Raw genomic sequence first — 22,066 nt, 5'->3', positions numbered from 1 at the left:
AATGGAGCAAAAATAGAAATGGATAGATTCAGATTGGATGTTAGGAAGAAATTCTTCACCATGAGGGTGATGAGACACTGGAATCGGTTGCCCAGGGGGGTGGTAGAAGCCTCATCCCTGGCAGTTTTTAAGGCCAGGTTGAATATGGCTCTGAGCAACCTGATGTAGTATGAGGTGTCCCTGCCCATGGCAGGGGGGTTGGATCTAGATGATTCTGGAGGTCCCTTCCAGCCCTGACAATTCTATGACAATGCTGCTGTTGCAACGGATTGATACATAGTAAAGAACTTTTCACTTCAGGGAAATTCTTGTATGGCTTTAAACTTCAACCAACTAACTGTGAGGATGCCTCAGAAATGAGTACAGAAGAGGGAAAATGCTACTAGGTCTTTGGTATGTCATTTGTGTGAAGAAAAAAGAAAAGAAACATGTCAGTATTTGATACTAAATAGTTGTTAGTGACTGCACTTCCTGTGTTTCTTGTGTTACTTTTCAGGTATGAAGCTCTGTTTCCACTGGTGCTGTCTGGTGTGATGTTTGTGTGGATAAATATGGAGCAAGAAGCACTGCAGCACTATGGCCTTTCACTCAAACCAAAGGTAACAGCTCTGGATAGCCATTATTAGCTGGTTAATTTTCAGCTTGGTTTTGGTTTCTGTTGTTGTTTGTTTGGGGCTTTTGTTTGTTTTGGGCATTTTGTTTGTTTTGAGGATATAATAATTATTCAAAGTGGTATTCTTAGGACAATACTTTGCAGTTTCATTAAACAGAAATGGGACCTTCTAAGACAGAGATACGATTTAAATTACTGAAAATATTCCACATCAGGGCCATTTCTAGGAATGCAGAAAAAGTTTGACTTAATGGTATATTCTGTGGTCTACAAAACTCTGTCACAGAATCAAAGAATGTTAGGGGTGGGAAGGGACCTCACAAGGCAAGGGAGTTACCAAAGTGCACCTGACATGCTGGTTTTGTGATTCTCTTGCAAGGAAGACCGTTTTAAAACTTGAAAGAGAACAGGCATTGCCAATTCGAGGCTGAGTATCAGAAATTAAAACCAAAGTAACTTTTTATTTATGCTACATCTAATTATGATCTTTTATGTGAGCGTGGTTTTTAGCATCTTAAATGACTGCCATGGAGTGAGTTGAAACTGTCATACCATGCTGCAGTCATGCCAGCTTCAAAAAATTAAAGTGCTTATTGGAGCAAAGTATTATGGGGCTTGAAGTTCAGATTATTGCAACATGGGAGGCTTCCTGTTCTGGTTGCTGCTTCCAGGTTCTTGGGTGTTGAATCTTTTCTGCAGGCATGGTGGTGATGCTTGCCTCTCTGATGGTGGTATGATGATCAGGTTGCCCAGAGCTGCATCCAGCCTGGCCTTAAAAACCGCCAGGGATGAGGTTTCTACCACCTCCCTGGGCAACCTGTTCCAGTGTCACCACCCTCATGGTGAAAAACTTCTTCCTAACATCCAATCTGAATCTACCCATTTCTATTTTTTTTTCCATTCCCCCTAGTCCTATCACTACCTGCCACCCTAAAATATCCCTTACCAGCTTTCTTGTAGGCCCCTTTAAGATACTGCAAGGCTCTGGGCAACCTGATCTAGAAGGTACCCGTGCCCATGGCAGGGGGGTTGGAACTAGATGATTCTTGAGGTCCTTTCCAACCCTGACAAATGTATTATTTTCTGTTTGTTTTGAAATAAAATTCTGTTAAAGCAGTATTAAACAACGATGAACACTTTTCTTAATGAAATTCAAATTCAAACAACATGGGTAAGTGGTAATGAAGTTTTCTGTTGTCACTCCCTTTATACCATTTGAATTTTGGTTTCACGTGAAAGGACAATAATGCTTACCACTGCTTCCCGTTTTTCGGCTAGAGAAATCATCTCTAGAATGCCTGTTAATATATGCTACAAAGTAAATTTTCTATTATGGAGTCCAGCTCCGTTCTCTGATGATGTGAGATTATTTTTAATTAAAATTGTTAATGTTGAATGTCTATTGCTTGATTATTTTTTTTTCTTTTCCTTAGTGAGGAGTTCATTGACCTTTTAAACTCCATTAAGACAATTTCTTTTCAGGTCAAGTGATACTGTGCTGAGAACTGGGTGGAGGAAATGAGGAATATTTTATTATTCTCACTTACAACATAAGTCAACTGAGGATAATTGCAGTCTTTTATTTCTTTGAACCTTAATCCACATCTCATGTGAGCAGTGGAAGTTTGTGTAGGAGGAATATTTATGATGAAAAAAGATCTTGATAAGTATGAGACATAGAAGTTCATTTTTAGTGTAGATAACAGCAGAAACTCCACTGTTCATTTGATCATCCTACTTGTACAATCCTTCTGGAAGATTCATTAAAGTATAATGAAAATATGGGAAAGATTTGCAGTCCTCATCACTATAGCAGCTGATAGGGAAGTGTGTTTATTTCTTCTTCATTTCATTAAAAAAAAGGTGGCTCTATGAAAGTACATTTGTTGATACTCAATATTGATTTCTTCTGCTGTCTTTCCAGCTTGCTGGTTTCAACTTTGCCTGTGCCACAGATATAACTCAGTTTCGCCTGCTTCACCTAGATGATATCCGCAGGTCTTTCTTCTTTGTATCCTTTTGCCAGTTGCTGCATTCCAGAGAAAAGATGGATGTGTTTCAAAATGTCCCACAATCAAAATTTGTAGCCTGGTAGGCAGTGGAAACTGAAGCTGCTGAAGATGATTTGACTTGTGTTGCTCAAAAGAAAACAATCTTGTACAGTATGCTTTTCCATAAAGTAAGTAAAAAGTACCAACTGCACTGCTGTGGAATCTGGCTTTTGGGCCCCTTTGAAAAGTTTGGCCTCTCATTATAAGCATTACAGTTGAGGTAAGCTTTCTTCTAAGGATTCCTGTTTTCAGTTTGGTTTTGGTTTATTACATTCTGGTTGGAGAGAATTTATTCAACCTTCACAAATCATTTTAAAATGCTGTATGGCAGTAAGGGACCTGGGGATTCTAATAGACAAGCAAGGGAATATGACCAAGCAGTGTGCCCAGGTGGCCAAGAAAGCCAATGGCGTCCTGGGTTGTATCAAAAATGCTGTGTCCAGAAGGAGCAGGGAGGTGATTGTCCTCTTTTACTCAGCTCTGGTGAGGCCACACCTTGAGTATTGTGTCCAGGTTTGGGCACCTCAGTACAGGAGAGATGTGGAGGTGCTGGAGTGCGTGCAGAGGAGGACAACGAAGCTGGTGAAGGGCCTGGAGAATAAATCTTATGAGGAGTGACTGAGGGAGCTGGGGCTGTTTAGTTTGGAAAAGAGGAGGCTGAGGGGAGACCTCATTGCTCTCTACCTGAAAGGACATTGTGGAGAGGCTGGTACTGGTCTCTTCTCACAGGTAATGAGTGATAGAACAAAAGGGAACAGCCTCAAGCTATGTCTAGGTAGGTTTAGATTGGACATTAGGAAAAAAATGTTCACAGAGAGAGTGGTCAGTCATTGGAATGGGCTGTCCGGGGAGGTGGTTGAATCACCAACCCTGGATGCATTTACAGGTGGATTGGATGTGGTGCTTGGGGATATGGTTTAGGGGTGAAGTGTAGAGGTGTAGAGTAGGGTTATCAGTTAGACTTGGTGATCCCAAGGGTCTTTTCCAGCCTGAATGTTTCTGTGATTCTGTGATACTGAAGTTATTCCTGTTTTCTCATTTTCAGTGTGTGGCAGTGTGTTAAGAAGAAAGCATTAGAGGGTAGGCATTGGTCATGGCCAGGCAGATGAGAAACTTCCTGTGGACTTTTAGTGAACCATGTTCCTGTAACTTGGCCTAGAATTATTTCTGTCACCCGCATTTTCTGCTGTTGGAAATCATACAGGCTTGGGAGGGCAGAGCTCTTTATTTGCTAACATAGCAGTTAGTTTGCATTACTGTAAGAGAAACTACAGTTGATTTTTAATACTCTACAGACTTGGTAATGTCAGTTTTTTCTTCCATTGTGTGGCTGCAGTTAGGTGAGAGGTATCTGACATCAAGGGTGTACAAGTGGGAGAGAAGTTATGATTCAGTCTAGAACATAAAGATTTCTAGTGCATGTGGGCTATCATAGCTGGGGAGGGATTTGTCTCAATACTTGTTCTTGAGTTCACAGAACAACCAAATCTGGAAGAGAAGATTACAGTTGCAGAGCCTGTGCTGTTGAAAGGGGTAATGCTTGTTGGACAATGGGAACCTGCAGCAGGGGAAGTGTGACAGATACCTCATTAAGATAGCAGTTCATTGCTAAGGAAGGAGGCAAAACAATTTGCTCGGTGTTGAACATTTGTGTTTGCTTTAGTGTACACCTGAAAAGCAGCTGAGAGGCCCTGCAGTAAATTTGTTCATTTCATTTGATATTTTGCTATTTTAGCAAAAAAAAATAAGCTAAGTTCTGGTAAGGTACTGCTGTCTGTCAGATGATAAAAATTAGCCAAAAAAAACCTAAACAAACTGTGTTCTTTAAATTCCAGTAGTGCTCCTTTAACGCTTGGATATAGCACTACTTTAATTTTCATCTAAAGCACTTCAATGTATTTTCTTCAGCTACTGAAAAAAATACACAATTTGCAGGTCTCTTTTGCAGAGACTAGGTACATCAAAAGATGTTGTGGCTTTTTTAATTCAGATGCTAATGTGCAGAAGCAGAGGTGTTACACATGAAACCTTTTCTACTAGGGTAATCACATTGCACATATGACCATGTGAGCTTGTTAGCTAAGATTGTCTCAAGGTTCTTATGTAGGACCCAAAAGTCAACATATGCTGAAGCATCCTTGATCTTCAGAAGAAGACTCGGATTGCTTATGCTTAGCATTTTGATTAGACTTACCTGCTACTCGTAGTTTTTCGTTTTATTGCAGAAGTGTTCTTATAAATCTTAACTGGCAGACCTGTGCTATGCTATTAGACTGCTGTGTTACTAAACCTGAAATGATGGGATACTCTGGGGAATCATAATTTCTGTAGTTATGCTGACCTCTACCTAATCCTTTCAAAATACTGCATGCACTGCTGAATATTTTGTATCAAATTGTTTATGCAGAGACTTAAATGATCCAGTGCAGGAGCTGTAACAGGAGTGAAAGGACCAGAGGGAGCTCTTGACAACAGCAGCCATTGTCACTGGCTATCCCCTCTGCCTAATGCAAAATAAAGCAGTTAAAAACATTCTTTCACCGAAGAGATGTGAGATGGAATGGTCCCAAATATGCACAGGAGGTAGAAAATTATCTATCATGGGCTTATATATCAGCAAGTGTTGTACCTAGGGTACAACAGTAGGGTAGTGTTTATAAAACACCTTTCATCTAAACTGATGCTGCCAGAGTCATCCTCCCTCAAGCAAGGAAAAAAATGCGAGTCCCATGTTACAGTGGAAAGACAGAGCATAACCTTTGGACAACAGCCCTGTAGGGAGGGATAGTGTAGAGGAACCTTTGGTCTTGATTCATAGCCAGCTGCCCCTTAATTCCTTAATAAAGCCATCTCTTTTGGTGTACACTATACATGCATGTGGCATTACTTTCTTCAAACACAAGTTTTCACATGTACAGCTGGGATTGTGGCCCAGGGATATTCCTATCTAGGTGGGGGCCAGAAAAGGCAAGCTGCAGCTTTCTGGCAGGGTCCTTAAGGGAGGCTCTGAAACCTTAGCCAGGCAGTCCCTGTCTTTTTAAGTTGACAGTCATGTGTGAAATCTGGGGTAGAGCTGGACAGTACTTAGGGTTTGATAATGCAGTAAAGCTGCAATAGTCATTCACTGTCTTCTTGTTTCATGATAGGATTTTCAAAGTAAATTGGAATGAAGTGGGCAAAATGCTGGTTTTGTTTTATTGCAACCATTTTTATGGTCTATTTTCCTTAAATACATCTAGGTTTTCTTTTTAGTGACAGCCTTTTTTGGCACAGGAAACATAGCTTCTGTTAATAGGTAAACTTTATTCATTTATTTGAGACAAAAGATAGAAAATTTCTTCCTGCAGTTGTCATATTAAATATAAATTTGCTTAGCAACATCAGCAGAATTAAGCAGTAGCCAGTGCAGTAAGTTTATTTCTACTCTCTCTAACATGCTTCCTAAGAGTCTGACCTTGTTGATTACGAGGTCCTCTCAATTTGCATTAGAAGTTGTTGGCAGCATGAGCAGAGAAAGGTCAACTGCTCACCAACAGCATGGCACCTCAAAAGACAGGAGCAGGGAAAACTTGAGAAAAGAAAAAGAGACAGGCAGTCCCTGCTAATGTAGTATTTAAGCAGGAGAACAGAAAGTTGGAAGTCCTGTTTAAAAATGCACTTATGCACAATGTGTTACTGGGGTAATGAAATACTCTGTGGCTTAATGGAAAATGCCATTTCAGAGACATGTTGTAATGTGGTTTTCATGTTTCTCTAGTTTTGATCCTGCTTCTGTCTATTGTTTCTTGACTGTGTTCAGTCCCTTCATGATGGGAGGCTTGCTTGTGCTGAAGGTTAGTAAACTGTCTAACATATCACATACACAGCTGTTATTTTGCAGTTTACAAAAACATAAGTATTTGAGTTTCAGTGGCCTTCTTAACCGTATGTGAAGCTTTCAGCCTTTGTAGTGTTTCTAGAGATGGGTCCTTCTGCTTCCCAAAAAGAAGCTAAAGTGCATGGAAACAGAATTTAACTGTATTAGCTCAGTCTATTATATTAAAATGGGAATTTAAAACATTGAGAATTCTTGTATTATTTTTAAAATAATAGGCTTTCCCTGTAGTAGAATAGCTGCAGGAACACTGAGGATTTATTTATTTATTTGTCTGATAGTTTATTTATTAGCTCTATATTATATTATATTACATTAATACAGACATTGGTTAGGTTGTCATTTTAATTTTTATTTTTTTTAATCTGTCAAAGATTGGATTGCACTTCTTGTTTGAAGGCAAGGTGTAGGAGCTCTTTTCTCATATTTGAGTAAAGCATCTGCCAAAGGGGTAAACAGGCAAACAGAAAGGGACAAATGGAATTTTGGAGTTATTGCTAAAATAGGCAGTATTTCCTGCCTCTGCCTTTCTGCTGCTGCTTCTGTCCCAGTGACTTAAGTTACAGGTATTCTGCATGCTACGCTGCAGGATGTAAGTCAATAATGCAAACCTTGTGGATGCAAGAGAACAGGTTTTAGCAATGTGTTTACACTGCTAACTTAAGGATTACAAGTCAACTTTGGAAAGAGCAAAAGGCAACATTCATGTTTCTAACTTGTTTGCTTTTGTTCTTAATTTACTGAGCTGTTTGTATTTGCTTGACTTTACTTGGAAGGACAGCATGATCCTTGCCTTACTGAATAGATTCTATATTCAGACCTTTTTGTGGTTGAGATGAGATTGTCCTGTTATGCTTGGAGCTCCACAGCCTTGTCACATGAGATACTGGAGCTGAGTAGTTCTGTTTTCCAGCCTACTTGAAGTATTTCTCAGTAGGGCTGAAATGTGTAGACAAATTGAGGGTCATTAATGTGGTTTAATTACACTTTTCTATATTGCCTCATGGCTTATTTCACTATAGTTCAGCTATGACCAAGGAAGTGGGATGAGGGGGAAGGGTGTCTAATTTATTAGACTTCCTGCAAAATGAGTTTCTACCCTTTCTTGCCAATATTTCATTTTTGTAACACAAACATTGTGTGATAACTTTGAAACCAGAGAAATGTTTCCACACCCTGCCAGGTTGTTTTTTGAATATTGCTGTAAACTAAAATGTAGCTTGTGTTTTAAAACAGGTTGTAATCCCATTTGTTCTGGTATCATGTGCTTTTGAAGCTATCCAAGTCACAACACAACTGTCTTCCAAGAGGTACAGTAAGTGCTATATTTCTGCACTATTAAGGATTTCCAATCTATTTTACAAGAATTCAGAATTGTCAAATCTCAATCTATTTACTTTTTTATTAAAAAAAAAAAAAGTAGTTCACAATGTTACTTTCATTTGTTACTGTTTTGGGGGGGTTTGTTCTGTGAATTTTGCCAGCTCAGGAATTCTTTTCTTAGTTATAAATGAAGAAAAATGGAATCATTGAGCCTGCTTGAAACAATTGAATATTTAATATTATTAGTTGGCAATACACAGGAGGGTTTTTACCCCCCCAGATAATGCAGAAAAATTAGCAGAATTTAAAGTCTTGGTTTTGTTTTATATTGCATCTCTGCTAGAAGCATATTTTAAAAAAATAACTCATTTATAATGTAACCAATTTATAGCTTTGTAGTACCGACCTCACCACAAATAGCACTGAAAAAATAAGGCTGAATGCCTTTCCCTTTCAGATCAGTTCTTCCCAGGTGTGTGCAGGATTACATATGTTTTGCAACAAGACTAGGTGGCTGCCAGTCCTTTCCCCATCTCTAAAGACTTCTCAGAGAGAACATGACATGAGTGTCCAGCTTTGCAGAGCGCTGTATCCAGATTTGAAATGCCCTCATGCTTTTCACTGTTTCAAGTATTTTATTTCTTTTTTTAACTGTTAACCTTCCCTACTCCTTTCGGTGGACCCAGTGCTCATGACTTAAGCCCTCTGCTCATCATGCAGGACTGTGACTGGTGCTGAGATGGTGGAGGTCCCTATCAGCCACAGGGTTTTGAGTTCTGTCACCATGATATGGTGTGTAAGGTTAAGAAAACGCTGCAGTGACTCTGTCCTGCATATTGCACAGCTGAGCAGAAGGAAGCTGCTCTTGCTTGATGTGAAATCCTTTGTCTTTTCATCTTGCCTGTGCTGTGCCTGTTGTGTCTTTGTACAGCACCACCCAGTACTAATGAGGTGCAGGGCAGCCCAGGATCTGACTTCTTGTTGGAGGGATAGCACAAGGCTTACCAGCCCTTTACCTTCTCTGCCTTAGCTGTGTGTGCAGCATACTTTGGCTGTCCCTGGATCCCCAAGGGAGTTTTTCTTCATCCTCTTCACTAAGGCTTACACAAGAGCAAGGGTGTGCTGAGTAATTGACATTGCTCAGAAGACCAGCTAGCAACTTCCATTTCTAGGGCTCAGGCATCACAAAGGTCAGCATGTCCTAACTTGTGAATGCATACCATGACAGCACTGGTGATACTAAAAGCTTTCATGGAATGTGCATCTGACTGTGTGAAAAGGGAAACAATACCAAGCTTCTTAAACCAGGGGACGTGAGTACATCTGTGCTGCCTTGTGAGGCTGTAGTGATAACTCCAGCTCATATTTGTGCTAGCTTCATTTAGCTGCGCTATGGTAACAGTAACGTTGATGCTGCCACAGCATCAGCACAGGATCAAGGCTGAAACAAGATGCACCCAGGGTTCATGGAGAGGTTGTACTCCAACTGTCAGCACATCCTGAAGTCTGTGCTGCATTGAAGTCTTGCCCCTGTTAGATAAAATAAACCATCACAGGAGACAGTTTTGTTTAAACATGCCCCCAAATTAGTGCTGTCCTGTTGTGAAAGGCTTCTTGCAGTTCAGAAGGGCAAAAAAGCAGATTTTTGTGAATTGGTTCAATTGCTTCTAAACACCCTGTTTACAGGTTAAAGATTTGGTGTTTTTTGCTGTTTGTGGGGAATGTTCTGTCAGAATATGTTCTTGGAGCTTGTCTGTGAAAACAGCCCTTTAGCTGAGTGCCTCCCAGGCTCTACAAGATTGCAATGTGCTATCTGAGCCATAGGCAAGTGGACAGAAGCCTTTCAGTGCATCTGAGAGACAGCTGGTTTGTTGCATCCTTATTTACTAATGAAGCATGGCTGACTCAGGCAATATCAGAAACTTCCTCATCAAGAGGCATTGGTATGGGGGTTCCCCCAGGACATGCTCATGCAACACTGCAGCAGGACATGGATTTATGGTGGTAGTACTGAAAAATTGACTCCATTCTAGTTAAAGACTTCTCTGTTAATGGGTCAACTGTTTGCAACATTACTAAAGTGTCATTAACTTAGAAACTAGTTTTAACCAGTTATAGCAATTACTTTCATGTAATTTAGAATTTACATAGTTTAATGAAAAGAAGATTAGTTTAATGGGGGGAAAAAATAGCTCTGTGTGCTCCCTTCTGGTTCCTTTTACTGGCTGCAGCCTGCTTTCCAAAAGCAACCTTCTGCCTGACAGAGAGGCCTGTGGGTTTGGGAGCCTGCCACCCAAATGCTGAGTGTTCCCTGAGCAGCTTACAGTCACCTAGGGATCTGGAAGGGGGCCAAGCAGCCTCCTACCTTGCCTCCTACCTACCTATTTGTCAGGATAGGACCGATCAGCTCAGGTATCTACTGATGCCAACTTTGCTTCTAAATCAGCTTCACTTGGCATAGGAGCTCCCTGGGCAGATGCTGCTTGTAAGATGCTCTTGTTCTCCAGTAAATTACTTGTGTTAAGTTTCTGTGTTGCAAAACTGAAACTCTCTTAATACAAAATGTCTTTTCTGAGCAGGGTGGGATTACAAATGCCAGATGTCCAAATCATGTATTTTAACTGTTCTGTAACACACTGAAATGTAGCTGAATGATAGAAAAGCAAGGGTGATAAATCATCTTAATTCATTTATGTGGGTTTTAGTTAGCTCTATAACATCTGTGGCCATGAATAAAGGTCAATGATCTGGGTCTTTTTTTTTTTTCTTTTTTACCTTTGCAGCCTTTTCCTCATTGTTCTTGTGATTTCAGACATCATGGCTTTGGTAAGTTGTTGCACATTCTCTTCAAGTAAGATCGAGAAGCAGAGAGTTCTCCTAATTCCATCTAGAGATATCTGAATGTGTTTCAGACTTCAAAGTTTTTGTAACTAGGGCAGTGAATTGGATTGAAATCCTAATGTAATTTAGAGATAAAAATCCTCTAGTCATCACTTTTTGAGTTTCATGTAATTAACGTTTCTGAAGAATCGATATCCTCATAATAAAAAATTAAGTAATAAGTTATCATTCTGATTTTTTTCATGTGCTTTCTAAATAAGAATATAAATTTTAGCTGTGTGCAGGGTTTAGTTAATTTTTAAGGAGTTTTGAACCTTTTAGTCACCCCACTTTCCTTTGGAAAAAAAGCCAAGGAGAAATGACTCTACTGGAGTTGTCAGAATCCAGGAAATCAGCAACATCCAAAAAACCACTTTGGATCTTTTGAGCTGTTAGGAAATACTATCTTCCAGAAAGCCTGCCTCCACAAACCAAGCTGGCTAAAAAAAAAAACCAGTTCAGTTCAAAGCTGAGCAATACCCCAGCATAATGTTTACAGATTAGAAGTACATTTTTATTGCCCCCTCAAACTGCCTGCAACCTAGCAAGCAGTGCCACTGGGCATTACAAAGTAAATATAAACCTTTTCAAAGCAGTTAGTAGAGCTGGTGTTCTCACTTCATACGTGCTGGTTTAGTTTTGTCCTTTTGAAGTAAGCATTCCTGACTTGATTTCCTTGTACAGTAGAATCATAGAACGTTAGGAGTTGGAAGGGACCCATTGGGTTGACTAGAGCAGGTCACACTGGAATGCATTCAGGCAAGTCTCGAAAGTCTGTAAAGGAGGAGACTCCACAGCCTCTCTGGGTAGCCTGTTCCAGTGCTCTGTTACTTCACAGTAAAGAAATTTTCATTCCTCTTGAAGCAGAACTTCCTGTGTTCCTGTTTGTATCCATTGCCCCTTGTCCTGTCACAGGACACCACTGAAAAGAGACTAGCACCTTCTATGATTTGTGGATCTCACCTGATAGGAAAAACTCAAATAATTACTAACTTGTCTGTAGAATGAGAAATGGAGATGATAGAGTTTTGTGTAGTTTCAAATAAATCTTTGCATAATCTGATTTTTTTTAATAACTTCCACAGGAAAAGGATTAAAATGCCAATAAAATACACTCAGCATTTTACTAATAAAATAAATCTAACTAGACCGAAAGAAGAGTGCAGGCATGTACTGGTGTGTAGCAAGCCCTAGTATATCCATGTCTTTATGTTTCCCTTATTCTCCTATTGTGCTTTGGCTATTTTAAAACAATTAGCAATCACGTACCTGGTGAACAAAACAAGATATTACCAAAGAGGTTTGGTATTCATAAGCCGTATGTATATCAAGAAATAACAAAGTTAGCAGGAAAAAAAATAATACCCAAACCAACTGATTTGTTGTCTTGAATCAACATGACCACCAGGTAGAATCTGTGGGATTCACTGATCAAAAAAATTCTGTCTTCTCCCAGCATTATTCCAGTTTCACAGGTGGGAAGTTGCCAGAGTTATCCAAAGAAATCTGTGGTCGAATTCCAAGAAAACAATATGAAGCCTTCTCTTTGGTACTAGGCATTGTTTGGCATCCTGTTATTTCAAACAATAAGGTGGCTTGGCTTTTCTTACTGCAAAAGTTCTCTGATGGTAATCTTTCTTGCAAGCCCAGCTTGACAGAACTTAATCCATCTTCAGCTGTTGGTGCTTGATACCATGTTAAATCTGTTCCTGGCCCCTAAACTGGTTCAAATCAACATTCCCGGGAAGGTCTCACCTATGTCCTACTTGAAGAATTAGAAACTTGGAGTAAACGGCCCAAAAACATAGGGTTTTAATTTTGCATTTCAAATTGTGCAATGTGGTTGTACTAATCAAAGTGTTTTTATTTCCTAGCATTTTTTCTTTTTGGTTAAGGATTATGGGAGCTGGCTGGATATTGGAACAAGGTACAGTATTTTTTTTTTTTTTGCCTCCATTGCATTTTAAAAAGCTAATAGGTTATTGTCACCATTTATCATCTCAGAACTCTTGTGTTTTTCCAATTACTCTCCTTAATCAAATGGTTCATCTCTGTTCCTTGTACTTTAAGTGCACATGCACACAGGTATACATGTACATGTAGCCCAAGGTAAAACTTGTGTGTAGAAGTCTGTGTGAGAGCAACATGGAGTAAGTAATGAATCTAGCATGGCAAGAAACACAGTTAGTAGGTGTTCTTTTATTTCTGAAGAACAGTAATTACACAACACCTCCCCCCCATGTTTTAATTACTGGTTTGCATTTTAATTATTTGTAATCACTGTTAGCATAATAATTTATCAATTTTTTCTTGAATTTAGTTAACGTTCTATATACAATCCCCTGTGAATTAATGAACCTTGTTCAAATATGCTGGTGACTGCCAAGACCTGTATATTCTCATCCTTCTGGTTGGGGAGAGGAAATCTGTAGCATTTAAACATAGAAATCACAACTAAAATGAGAGAATTTGTGTACTTTATGAGTCTTACTAGCCTCCACAGAATACACCATAGGGTAGGTTTTCAGCTGTGCATTCTTACTTGTGAGGAGACAGAAATAAATACAAGGCAGAGCAAGCTCACTGGCCTGGACTTAAGGAGAGCAGACTTTCAACTCCTCAAGGACTTGCTTGGTAGGATACCATGGAATAAAGCCCTATAGGGAAGAGAGACCAAATAAACTGATTCATATTCAAGGATCACCTTCTCCAAGGCCAGGAGGCTTGCATGGATGAACAGGGAGCTTCTGTCTGCAATTAGCTGCACAAAGAAAGCCCACAGAAGGTAGAAACAGGGACAGGTAACCTGGGAGAATGTCCAGATTTCACAAGTCTGCTCTCACGAGCAAGTCCCCCACACACAGATGGGAGGGAAAAAAACATAAAAAAACCCGGTTTGAGATAAAGAGTGTTTCATGAAATGATATTATGTGCAGTGACCTTAGGCTGTTTCACAGAAAAGCAGAGCAAAAGCAGAAGCAGCAGCAGAAGCCAATGATAAAACTGCTCCTTCACTCCCCAAGCCCAGAGAGGAAAAGACCAACACTCCAAAAGCAGAAACCAGAAGCAGAAACTAGAAACAGTTTCATGTTACAATCCAAACTAAAAGCTCCATGATACTTTGTCCAGCCAGCACTTTCACAAGCTGGCATGGTTTCAGCATGGTATTGAATATTCATCTGCAGATTCAATTGGCTAAACCCATGACAGAGAAATACAAAGAAGTTGTCCAAGCAACCAGGGATCAGGTTAGGAAAGCTAAAGCCCAGGCAAAATTAAATCTGGTCAGGGTCATCAGGGGTAACAAGAAAAATTTTTATAAGTACATCAGTGACAAGAGGAAGAACAGGAAAAATGTGAGCCTTCTCCAGAAGGAAATGCTGAACCTGGTCACACAGGATATGGAGAAGCTGTGGTACTCAACTTTTTTGTCTTGGTCTTCAGTGGTAAGGGCTCTGACCACACCATCCAAGCTGCAGAAGGCAAGAACTGGAACTAGGAGAAGGAAGATCCCCAACGTAGGAGAAGACCAGGTTTGAGACTCATGAACCTGAAGGTTACACAGTCCTGAGGCAACTAGCAGATGAAGTTGCAAAGCCATTTTCTATCAAAGTCATGGCACTCTGGTGAAGTTCCTGCTGACTGGAAAAGGGGAAACACAACCCCTAGTTTTAAAAAGGGAGATAAGGAAGGCCTGGGGAACTACAGGCCAGTCAGTCTCACCTCAGTGCCCAGCAAGATAATGGAGCAGATTTTCCTGAAGATTGTGCTAGGACACATTGAAAATAAGGAGGTGATTGGTGGTAGTCAGCGTGGCTTCACCAAGGGGAAATTCTGCCTGACACGTTTGGTAGCAGTGTGCACTTGCAGCCAGAAGGCCAATTGCATCCTCAGCTGCATCAAAAGGTGCATGGCCTGCAGGTCAAGGGAAGTGATTCTGCCCCTCTACTCTGCTCTTGTGAGACCCCACCTGGAGTACTGTGTCCAGCCCTGGAGTCTTCAGCACAAGAAGGACATTGGAGAGGATCCAGAGGAGGGCCACAAAGGTGATCGGAAGGCTGGAGCACTTCTCCTACAAGGACAAACTGAGGGAGTTGGCTCTGTACACACATGCACACACATTCTACCTGTTTTCTTTGGAGGTTCAAATTCTTGCTTGCAGCTGCCTTTTGAAGGTTCTTAATGGGAGGAGATATTGTTAGATCACATAGTGCTTTAACATCACACTTCCTTGCTGTGGTCAGTCTAGGATAAATCAGATGGTCTCATCCTTTGGCTTGAATTTCTATGCAGATTAAGAAAGGATATTGAAGACTTCAGATAAGCTGTATTCTCTTGGGAAAGAAGCTCTCTAACTGGGTGCTGGCAGTCAAAAATTGCTAATGCCGAGCAACTTGATATAGTTGAAGATGCTCACTGCAGGGGCTTTGAACTAGATGACCTTTAAAAGTCCCTTCCAACCCAACCCATTCTGTGATCCTAGGTAAAATATAAATTGCTAGAAGTACTCAAATAGCCTCTCTGCTATATGGTCTCTATAACAGATTTACAATGCTAATAAATCTTTGGATCCATTTCAGCTGGAAGTTTGCCTTACCCTGAAGAGTTTAGGGGAACTCATTATGCACAATTGTAATTCTGCATCTCCGCGTGTGTGTTTTGAGCACTGAAGAAAGCACTGAAAATGTCTTCTCAAAAGAGCGATTTGTGATTTTTAATGTGGTGATGCATAATGCTCAGGCAGCTCTAAATTTGTCGCCACAAGTGCTTGACTTTGCCACCTACATTATTGTAGTCTCTTTATATGTGTTTCGTATGTATGTGTGTATATACACATAAGATACAATTTACTAGGCTGCATAAGAAAAGAGATGAAACCATAGACACAGAGCTGAAGTGGCCCTACTTTTGCCTAACATGAGCAATATCTTGGCACCTGAACCTTCTCCTCTGAGCAGATTTCTCATGTCTGATCCACAAGCTTGGCAAAATTAGCAGGCAACAGAAGATTTTTTTAATTGTTGCTTATTTCTGAAAGGGAGGATGAGCTTCATGGGGTTTTGGGTAATTCCCAAAAACAGTGGGAGTGCAATACTACCATGGCTCTTTCCTGCCCTCCTGTTGCAACTGCAGTGACAGCTCTGTAGCAGTCCCATTGCAATGTTGTCTGTTGTTGCTTTGACAGCACCGTGTGAAAATATTGCATCTCAGTTGACGTTTTAAGTGTTGCCAGAATGTTCTGGAGAAGTCTGAGTCAGTTAAGGAAATTATTGTTCTTTTTTCCCAACTGTTTATATCTCAACAAAACCCTTAGGGGAAGCTGCTCTCTTTCCCTCTCTTTTTCTTTCTTTTTTCTTTTTTTTTTTTTTTTTTTTTTTAATTCTTTTTGGATTTTGTGACTCTGCTAGGAAGTGTATCTGTGCTCACACAATTATTTGGGCTCATTTTGTATTACCAGTTACCACATCATTTCAGTCACAGGGGGAAAATAAGCAATTTATTTGGCCAGTAAAGCTTCATACCTCTGAAGTCTGTCAGAACCCAGTGCGCCATTTGCAAAACTTCTGTATATTTCCATACTTACTCTTTTTTTATATGGTGATAGCTTGCTGTGGCTTTTCTCATGGCCATGCTTCAAAACTTTTGTATGTGCTCTCTCAGACTGCAAGTTCAGTAGACTGCAAGTTCCCTCATTAGTCAATACTTGTGTTTTCCAATATCACATCTCAGAAGTTCCACGTGTAAGAACTGATTTTAAATCCCTTGCTATAAAAAGGTGACTTTTGCTGCTTTTTTATGGTGATGTTTTGTTTCCTGGTGAATCTTTCTTATTGTCTGGAAGTAGAATTTGTTTACTGAACTTGCATCTTTCCTTTTTTTCTTTAATTTCACCCTTAACTCCCGGGTTTTATGTCTCATTTTACCATTCCTTAACTACATGACATGTTATTTTACTGTGTCTCAGGCCTCCTGTAACAATTTAATATCTTCATCCTCCTGGTTGAATTCACCATGACACTTAAGTATTGTCTTTGAATGTAAGGAGATCTCTTCTTTTCCCACTCTTACAGATCATTAATGAAATGTTGAGCAACAACAAATTCAAAGTACAGTCCTGTATTGCTATATTCACCAAATTATCAATACACTTTTGATTCCCTCCTCTCAGTAAATTATCAACTGCCATAAATATTTATGGCTTCTTAAAAAGTTTTAAAGCCCCTTTGCTTTATGGTCATGCTGAAATCAATGTGAACTTGTTTTTCAGAGAGTGCTTTTCATTGTTATAATAACAAGACAATAATCTTGTTGTGAATGTGGAACTCATAGCAGTGGTCTGCTAACCTTACCCTCAGCCTGTATATCTTGAGGTCACCCTAGAAGAACACACAATTACATTTTATAAAAATAATGCAGTTTTCCTAGTGATTTTGATGTATCAGTGTGTAGTACATGGATAATCATGGGAAGTTTGTTGTGACACATTCTTTTATTTTTGAGTAGCAGACAAGTTAAATAACCAGCTTGTAGGCTTCTTTGTCACTAAAGTAATTCTTCTATGTCTTAAAAGCTATGTTTATGTACCTCTGTAGATCTCTCTACATCTCTAGATCACTATAGATAAAGAGATCTAGCCTTTAAAGCCTCCTGTATCTATACTGTTGTGCAGATAGTCAAGGTAAATGCTAAATCTTCTTGTGTGACAGTATTACATATTTTTATACAGACACATAACTATACTATTCCCTTGCTGCTTCTATAACAATTGCTGGAAGATCAAGATACAATCTCAACTGGTTTTCTGCAGTTACAAGGTTCAGAGGACATAGATAAAGCACAACAGACTTTTTAAGTTTTAGGATAACAGAATCAATTTCATATTTGGGATGCTGGAGCTTCTAGGTCTCACTATTAAAACAAAGGTCTTTAACTAGGAGGAAAACAGTGCTTAACAATAATTTCTAAAACAGGAGTTAGGACAGATGTGCTTTTTGATTTATTTTGTAAGAAACAGAGAAGAGAGGGTGTGGGATCCTGCCTGGAAATACAGTTTACTTAAAATTCAGAATCTAAATCTGAGTGTGTTCTTGGGAACAATCTCACAGATCAAAGTAGCATGTCATGTAGAAATAAGGTCCTTGGACTCTTCTGGAGAGTCCTCATCCAAGTCCTTGCATGAGTTGATTTAATTTTACTTGTTTTGGTTTTAGTTTTGTAATTGCTATGGTAACTTACTCCATCTTCCTGTCTTCCCAGCTTCTAATCAGGTCTGCCATCTTAGGATTTAGCCTGTCTTGGGAAGGAGCCACATTTTGAAGCAAGATTGATTTCCCCCTACCGCCCTCCCTCGGTTTTTGCTGATCTTTGTTTCGTCTTTGATTAGTACTTCTCACTCATGCACACTAACAAAGCCAAGAGATGGTAGTAGCTTGTATGTTCTTTTGGTTCCTTGCCAGTCAAATGAGTGTCTTCCCTCCTGATAAAAACACTTCCTAGCACCATCTCTGCCTGTTGACTGTACATAAGGCACTCACCTTTCCATTGAACAGTGCTGCCTCACCTTCATCCCTGATCCCCCACAACTACTTTTCTCTACCATTAACTGTCTGCCCATCTCATCCTTGATAAGCACTGCTCCACTCTCCCTGCTGTGCTTTTCTTTTGTATTATTGTTGTGGCATATACTTGTGAGAGTCTTGCTTTGTTTGTTTAATTACACCATTACTCCAGCCTGAGAAGTATTCTTCTAAGCAGAGTTGCCTGCAGGCACTGCAGTAACAGTTGCTGATACCTCCAAAGATGCCAGCTGTAATTATGTGACAAGTAGACTGAGATTGGTTTTAATTGTGCTCTATGATGTGGTATATGTATTTCTTTACTCTGAAACATCTAATATTTTAATAATTGAGCATAACTATTCATCCTTTGGTAATATAGCAAGGGGAAAATGGAGAACCCAATCCTCTGACTCACAGGTACCTAAGCAGAGTTTATGGAAACTTTTCCTTCAACAAAGCCCCTCTCTATCCCCGCCAGTTGATTAGCACCTACAGATGGAAAAAATCCTTTTGGGACAGGAACTCTGATGCCTGTGTAAGGACCAGGCTGATGGCAGCAAGTTGTAAATCCCCAGGTGACTGTGTCAGGGTGTCTGTAGGAATAAAGGCAGGGTCAGGGTCTTCATTAGGCTTCTTATTTTCAGATTTTGTATTCAAGTTTTCTTTGAAAGCTAGAAGGAAGGTGGTGTTGATACTTACATGAAAAACAGCAGTTCTGGTGCCAAATGAGAAGGAAAGCTGAGATACTACCAGTAATGCATAAGATGTTAAGCCATCCAGCTATTTACCAAAGTGTCTTTTCCCTTAAGAACAACACAAACTTCTGTACCTGTTGTGTTTGTCCAGTCCTCAAGGTCACATTACTCCATGAAGATAACTGCGATGAGGATTTGACTTTCAGTTGGCAATGTGTCCTTTCCCATGGAAAACTGAAACAAAACCTGTAACACACCTGGGTGGACATCCAAGGGCAGCTCTTGAAGAGTTGTGTTGTCTTAATTATTGTAAACATGCTCCAAAGTGCACTGACCAAACGAAAGTAAGCTTTCTACCTGCTGACTTCATGCTCTTTCAGTGTCTTCCTTCACCTGCCCCACAGAAACAGGGCGGCAGCATGCCTCTCACATGCTGCTCTGCTTAGCTAAAGCTGGAGTGCGGAGATGCTTACAGGAAGGGTGGTTCTTGACTGATATTTTAAAGCTCAAGTTGTTCACATTAGTGAATATTTTTAGTTATGTGGCATACAGGTGGCAGTTCACACAGGTGGAAGCTGCAGGCTGTTGCTGGTGCATTATGCTTTTTGAGGTCTGAGCCTATTTATCCTTGTGGATTTTTGTAACTGATTTTTTAAAACTATTAATTTTGAGCAAGTTATTTGTGAGAAGGTTCAGTAAGACTCAGCTGAAACAGAAAAATCTTGCAGCATGAGTCAAGTCAGTTTCGGTGTTCCCCATCCACTTTGGTCAGACCTCTGCACCTTTGGTTGCTAATATCATAAAATGCATCAGGTTGGAAGGGACCCTTGATGGTCACAGAATCACAGAATGTTAGGGGCTGGAAGAGACTCAAGAGATCATCCAGTCCAACCCCCATGCCAAAGCAGGATCACCTATTCCAGGTCACATAGGAACTCATTCAGGCAGGTCTTGAATATTCATCTCCAGAGAGGGAGACTCTCTGGGCAGCCTGTTCCAGTGTTCTTTCACCTTCGCAGTGAAATAATTCTTCCTCCTGTTTCCATGGAACTTCCTATGCCTCAACTTCCACCCATTGCCCCTTGTCCTGTCATTGGGCATCATCAAGAAGAGCCTGGCAGGTCATCTTGTCCTACCCCACTGCAGTGACCAGGGACATAGAATCATAGCATGGCTTAGGTTGGAAGGGACATCTCCATCTAGATCAGGTTGCTCAGGGCCCTTATGCCTGTCTCTATTTAGCATGCAGCACTTACTGGTACTGCCACTGAGACCATGCTGCAACCACGTTGGCTGTGGAAGAGCTCCCATTCATTAGTGAGCTTTTTGGATTACATTTATTCTCTCACACTGCTTAGCTGCCCAGCTTTGTTAAGAGCTAGTGCTTCTCCACTTCACAGGGATAAATTGTGCTTGGCTAGCACAAGGGTTGTCACAGTCTTGGGGTTGTGAGGATTAATAGCATCGACATTATGAGCTTTATTGCTCTTCTGTGGCTAAACTCTCAAACTGAATGAGTCCTCTGGTAGAAATTCCAAGCCATTAAACCCGCAAGTGCTCCTTGTGATTCTTTCTTGTGACTGAGCTCAGACTTCACTGAATCTGAAGTTTCCATGCTCATCTTAAAGAGCCATCTGCTTTGAGGCATGTGTGCATCTCATGTCAGAATGCCAGTATCTTCAGTAGTCCCAGGAATAAAACAGCTGTGCTGGATGCATGGTGAACACAGGAGCAGCAGTGTTTCATCTGTAACTCTAGCCTGAAGTGTCACTGAATATGGAAAAATTCTAATTTCTTAATGGTTAGCAGTGATTCTGTAATGGCAAGTTCTCCCTTTTGTGTTTGTGTTATCAGTTGTGTTTGTGTTATCAGTTCACAGCAAACTGGAAGTTTTCAAGTGGTTTCAGTCACTTGAATGGAAAATGCAGACAGTAGATCTTACAGCCTTGGTATATGCTCATTGTGTTTTCTATTGTTCTCCTGATTTTATTTTGTCAGACTTAGTTTTAGCACAATAGTGCTGATATAATAGTTGTCTTCTAGGAGCATTACATAAAGGGTGACATACTAGGTCAATGCCAATAATTAGGTCTAGTTAAAAAAAAAGAAAATCCAGAGGGTTGTTTGTTAGGGGTTTTTCACTCTGCAAATTTGCGTTTTTCTCTCACTTCTTTTATCTGTCTCCTCCTTGCAGCATTAGCCATTATGTGTTGGTGATGTCATTGGCCATATTTATGATGCTGATGAATGGACTAGCCCAGCTGCTGACTACACAGAGACTTGAACTTCCCAGAAGGATTAAGCACCATTCCATGTGATTAAGTGATAAATGTGCCTGCCTTCTTTTCGTCCTCAGGCTTCCTGGGAACCAACCTCCACCTCTGGATTGTAAATATATAAATAACAGCCAAAATCCCATCCAGGGATCAGAGTGCTCTGCTGGTACAGATGAAATTCTGTCCCATGAACTGAAATTTGCAGTTGGAGATTGCCATTTGGACATCAATTGGGTTAAAAAAGCCTCAGTTTTATTCTCTAAGTGAATGTATTTCTTGAAAATAAAAACAGTGATACGATTATTTTTACAAAGAAACAGGCAACTCTCATGGGGGGGTTGTTATAACTTGTCTGCCAGCTCTTTGTCTCACACCTGCTGACTCTTGTTAGAAGTCTGCAAAGTCCTACCTTCATTTCATGTCTGACATAAGCATTTTGCAGACTAAAGCATAAATGAAATCAGTCTGGGCAAATCACCGATGGGTCTGAGGTTTGTGGCACATGCATTTGAATGTCTGAAACTGGCTATGAAACTGTGTCAATGTGCCTGTGAGGAGATGTTGAGGCAGGTTAAGACTGGCACACTGTGAGGCTGTTGCTGTGAGCCAATAACTTTTAGCTAACCTCACTGTGAACTACTGCTGCTGACTGTGCTTTCCTGCTGCCTCCAGTGCTTGGGCAGGCTGAGCAGTGTGCCAGCTCAAGTAATTGATCCAAATTAAAAGGAGCCTCATTAAAGAACTATAAAATACTCAAATTCCCTGGTCCAGCTTGTGCCAGGGCAGGCAGGAAGG

The 22,066-nt window shown here is 40.3% G+C and overlaps 1 protein-coding gene across 1 annotated transcript in view; it reads left to right on the top strand.

Annotated features, from left to right (window-relative positions):
• The window catches only part of PIGN (phosphatidylinositol glycan anchor biosynthesis class N), a 97,809-nt gene extending 76,496 nt beyond the window's left edge, over positions 1–21,313 (top strand). Inside the window, exons 21-28 of the mRNA XM_054381674.1 lie at positions 497–599; positions 2,538–2,624; positions 5,904–5,959; positions 6,422–6,497; positions 7,775–7,848; positions 10,645–10,687; positions 12,616–12,668; positions 21,190–21,313. Of these exons, the coding sequence (XP_054237649.1) occupies positions 497–599; positions 2,538–2,624; positions 5,904–5,959; positions 6,422–6,497; positions 7,775–7,848; positions 10,645–10,687; positions 12,616–12,668; positions 21,190–21,313 (616 nt within the window). The remainder of the gene's footprint in view (positions 1–496; positions 600–2,537; positions 2,625–5,903; positions 5,960–6,421; positions 6,498–7,774; positions 7,849–10,644; positions 10,688–12,615; positions 12,669–21,189) is intronic.
• The last annotated feature ends 753 nt before the right edge of the window (positions 21,314–22,066 follow it).

Source organism: Indicator indicator, chromosome 6, assembly GCF_027791375.1.
Source record: "Indicator indicator isolate 239-I01 chromosome 6, UM_Iind_1.1, whole genome shotgun sequence".
NCBI classification, from domain to species: domain Eukaryota; kingdom Metazoa; phylum Chordata; class Aves; order Piciformes; family Indicatoridae; genus Indicator; species Indicator indicator.
The sequence above is the reverse complement of the archived record's forward strand: the minus strand, read 5'-3'. Positions and strand labels throughout refer to the sequence as shown.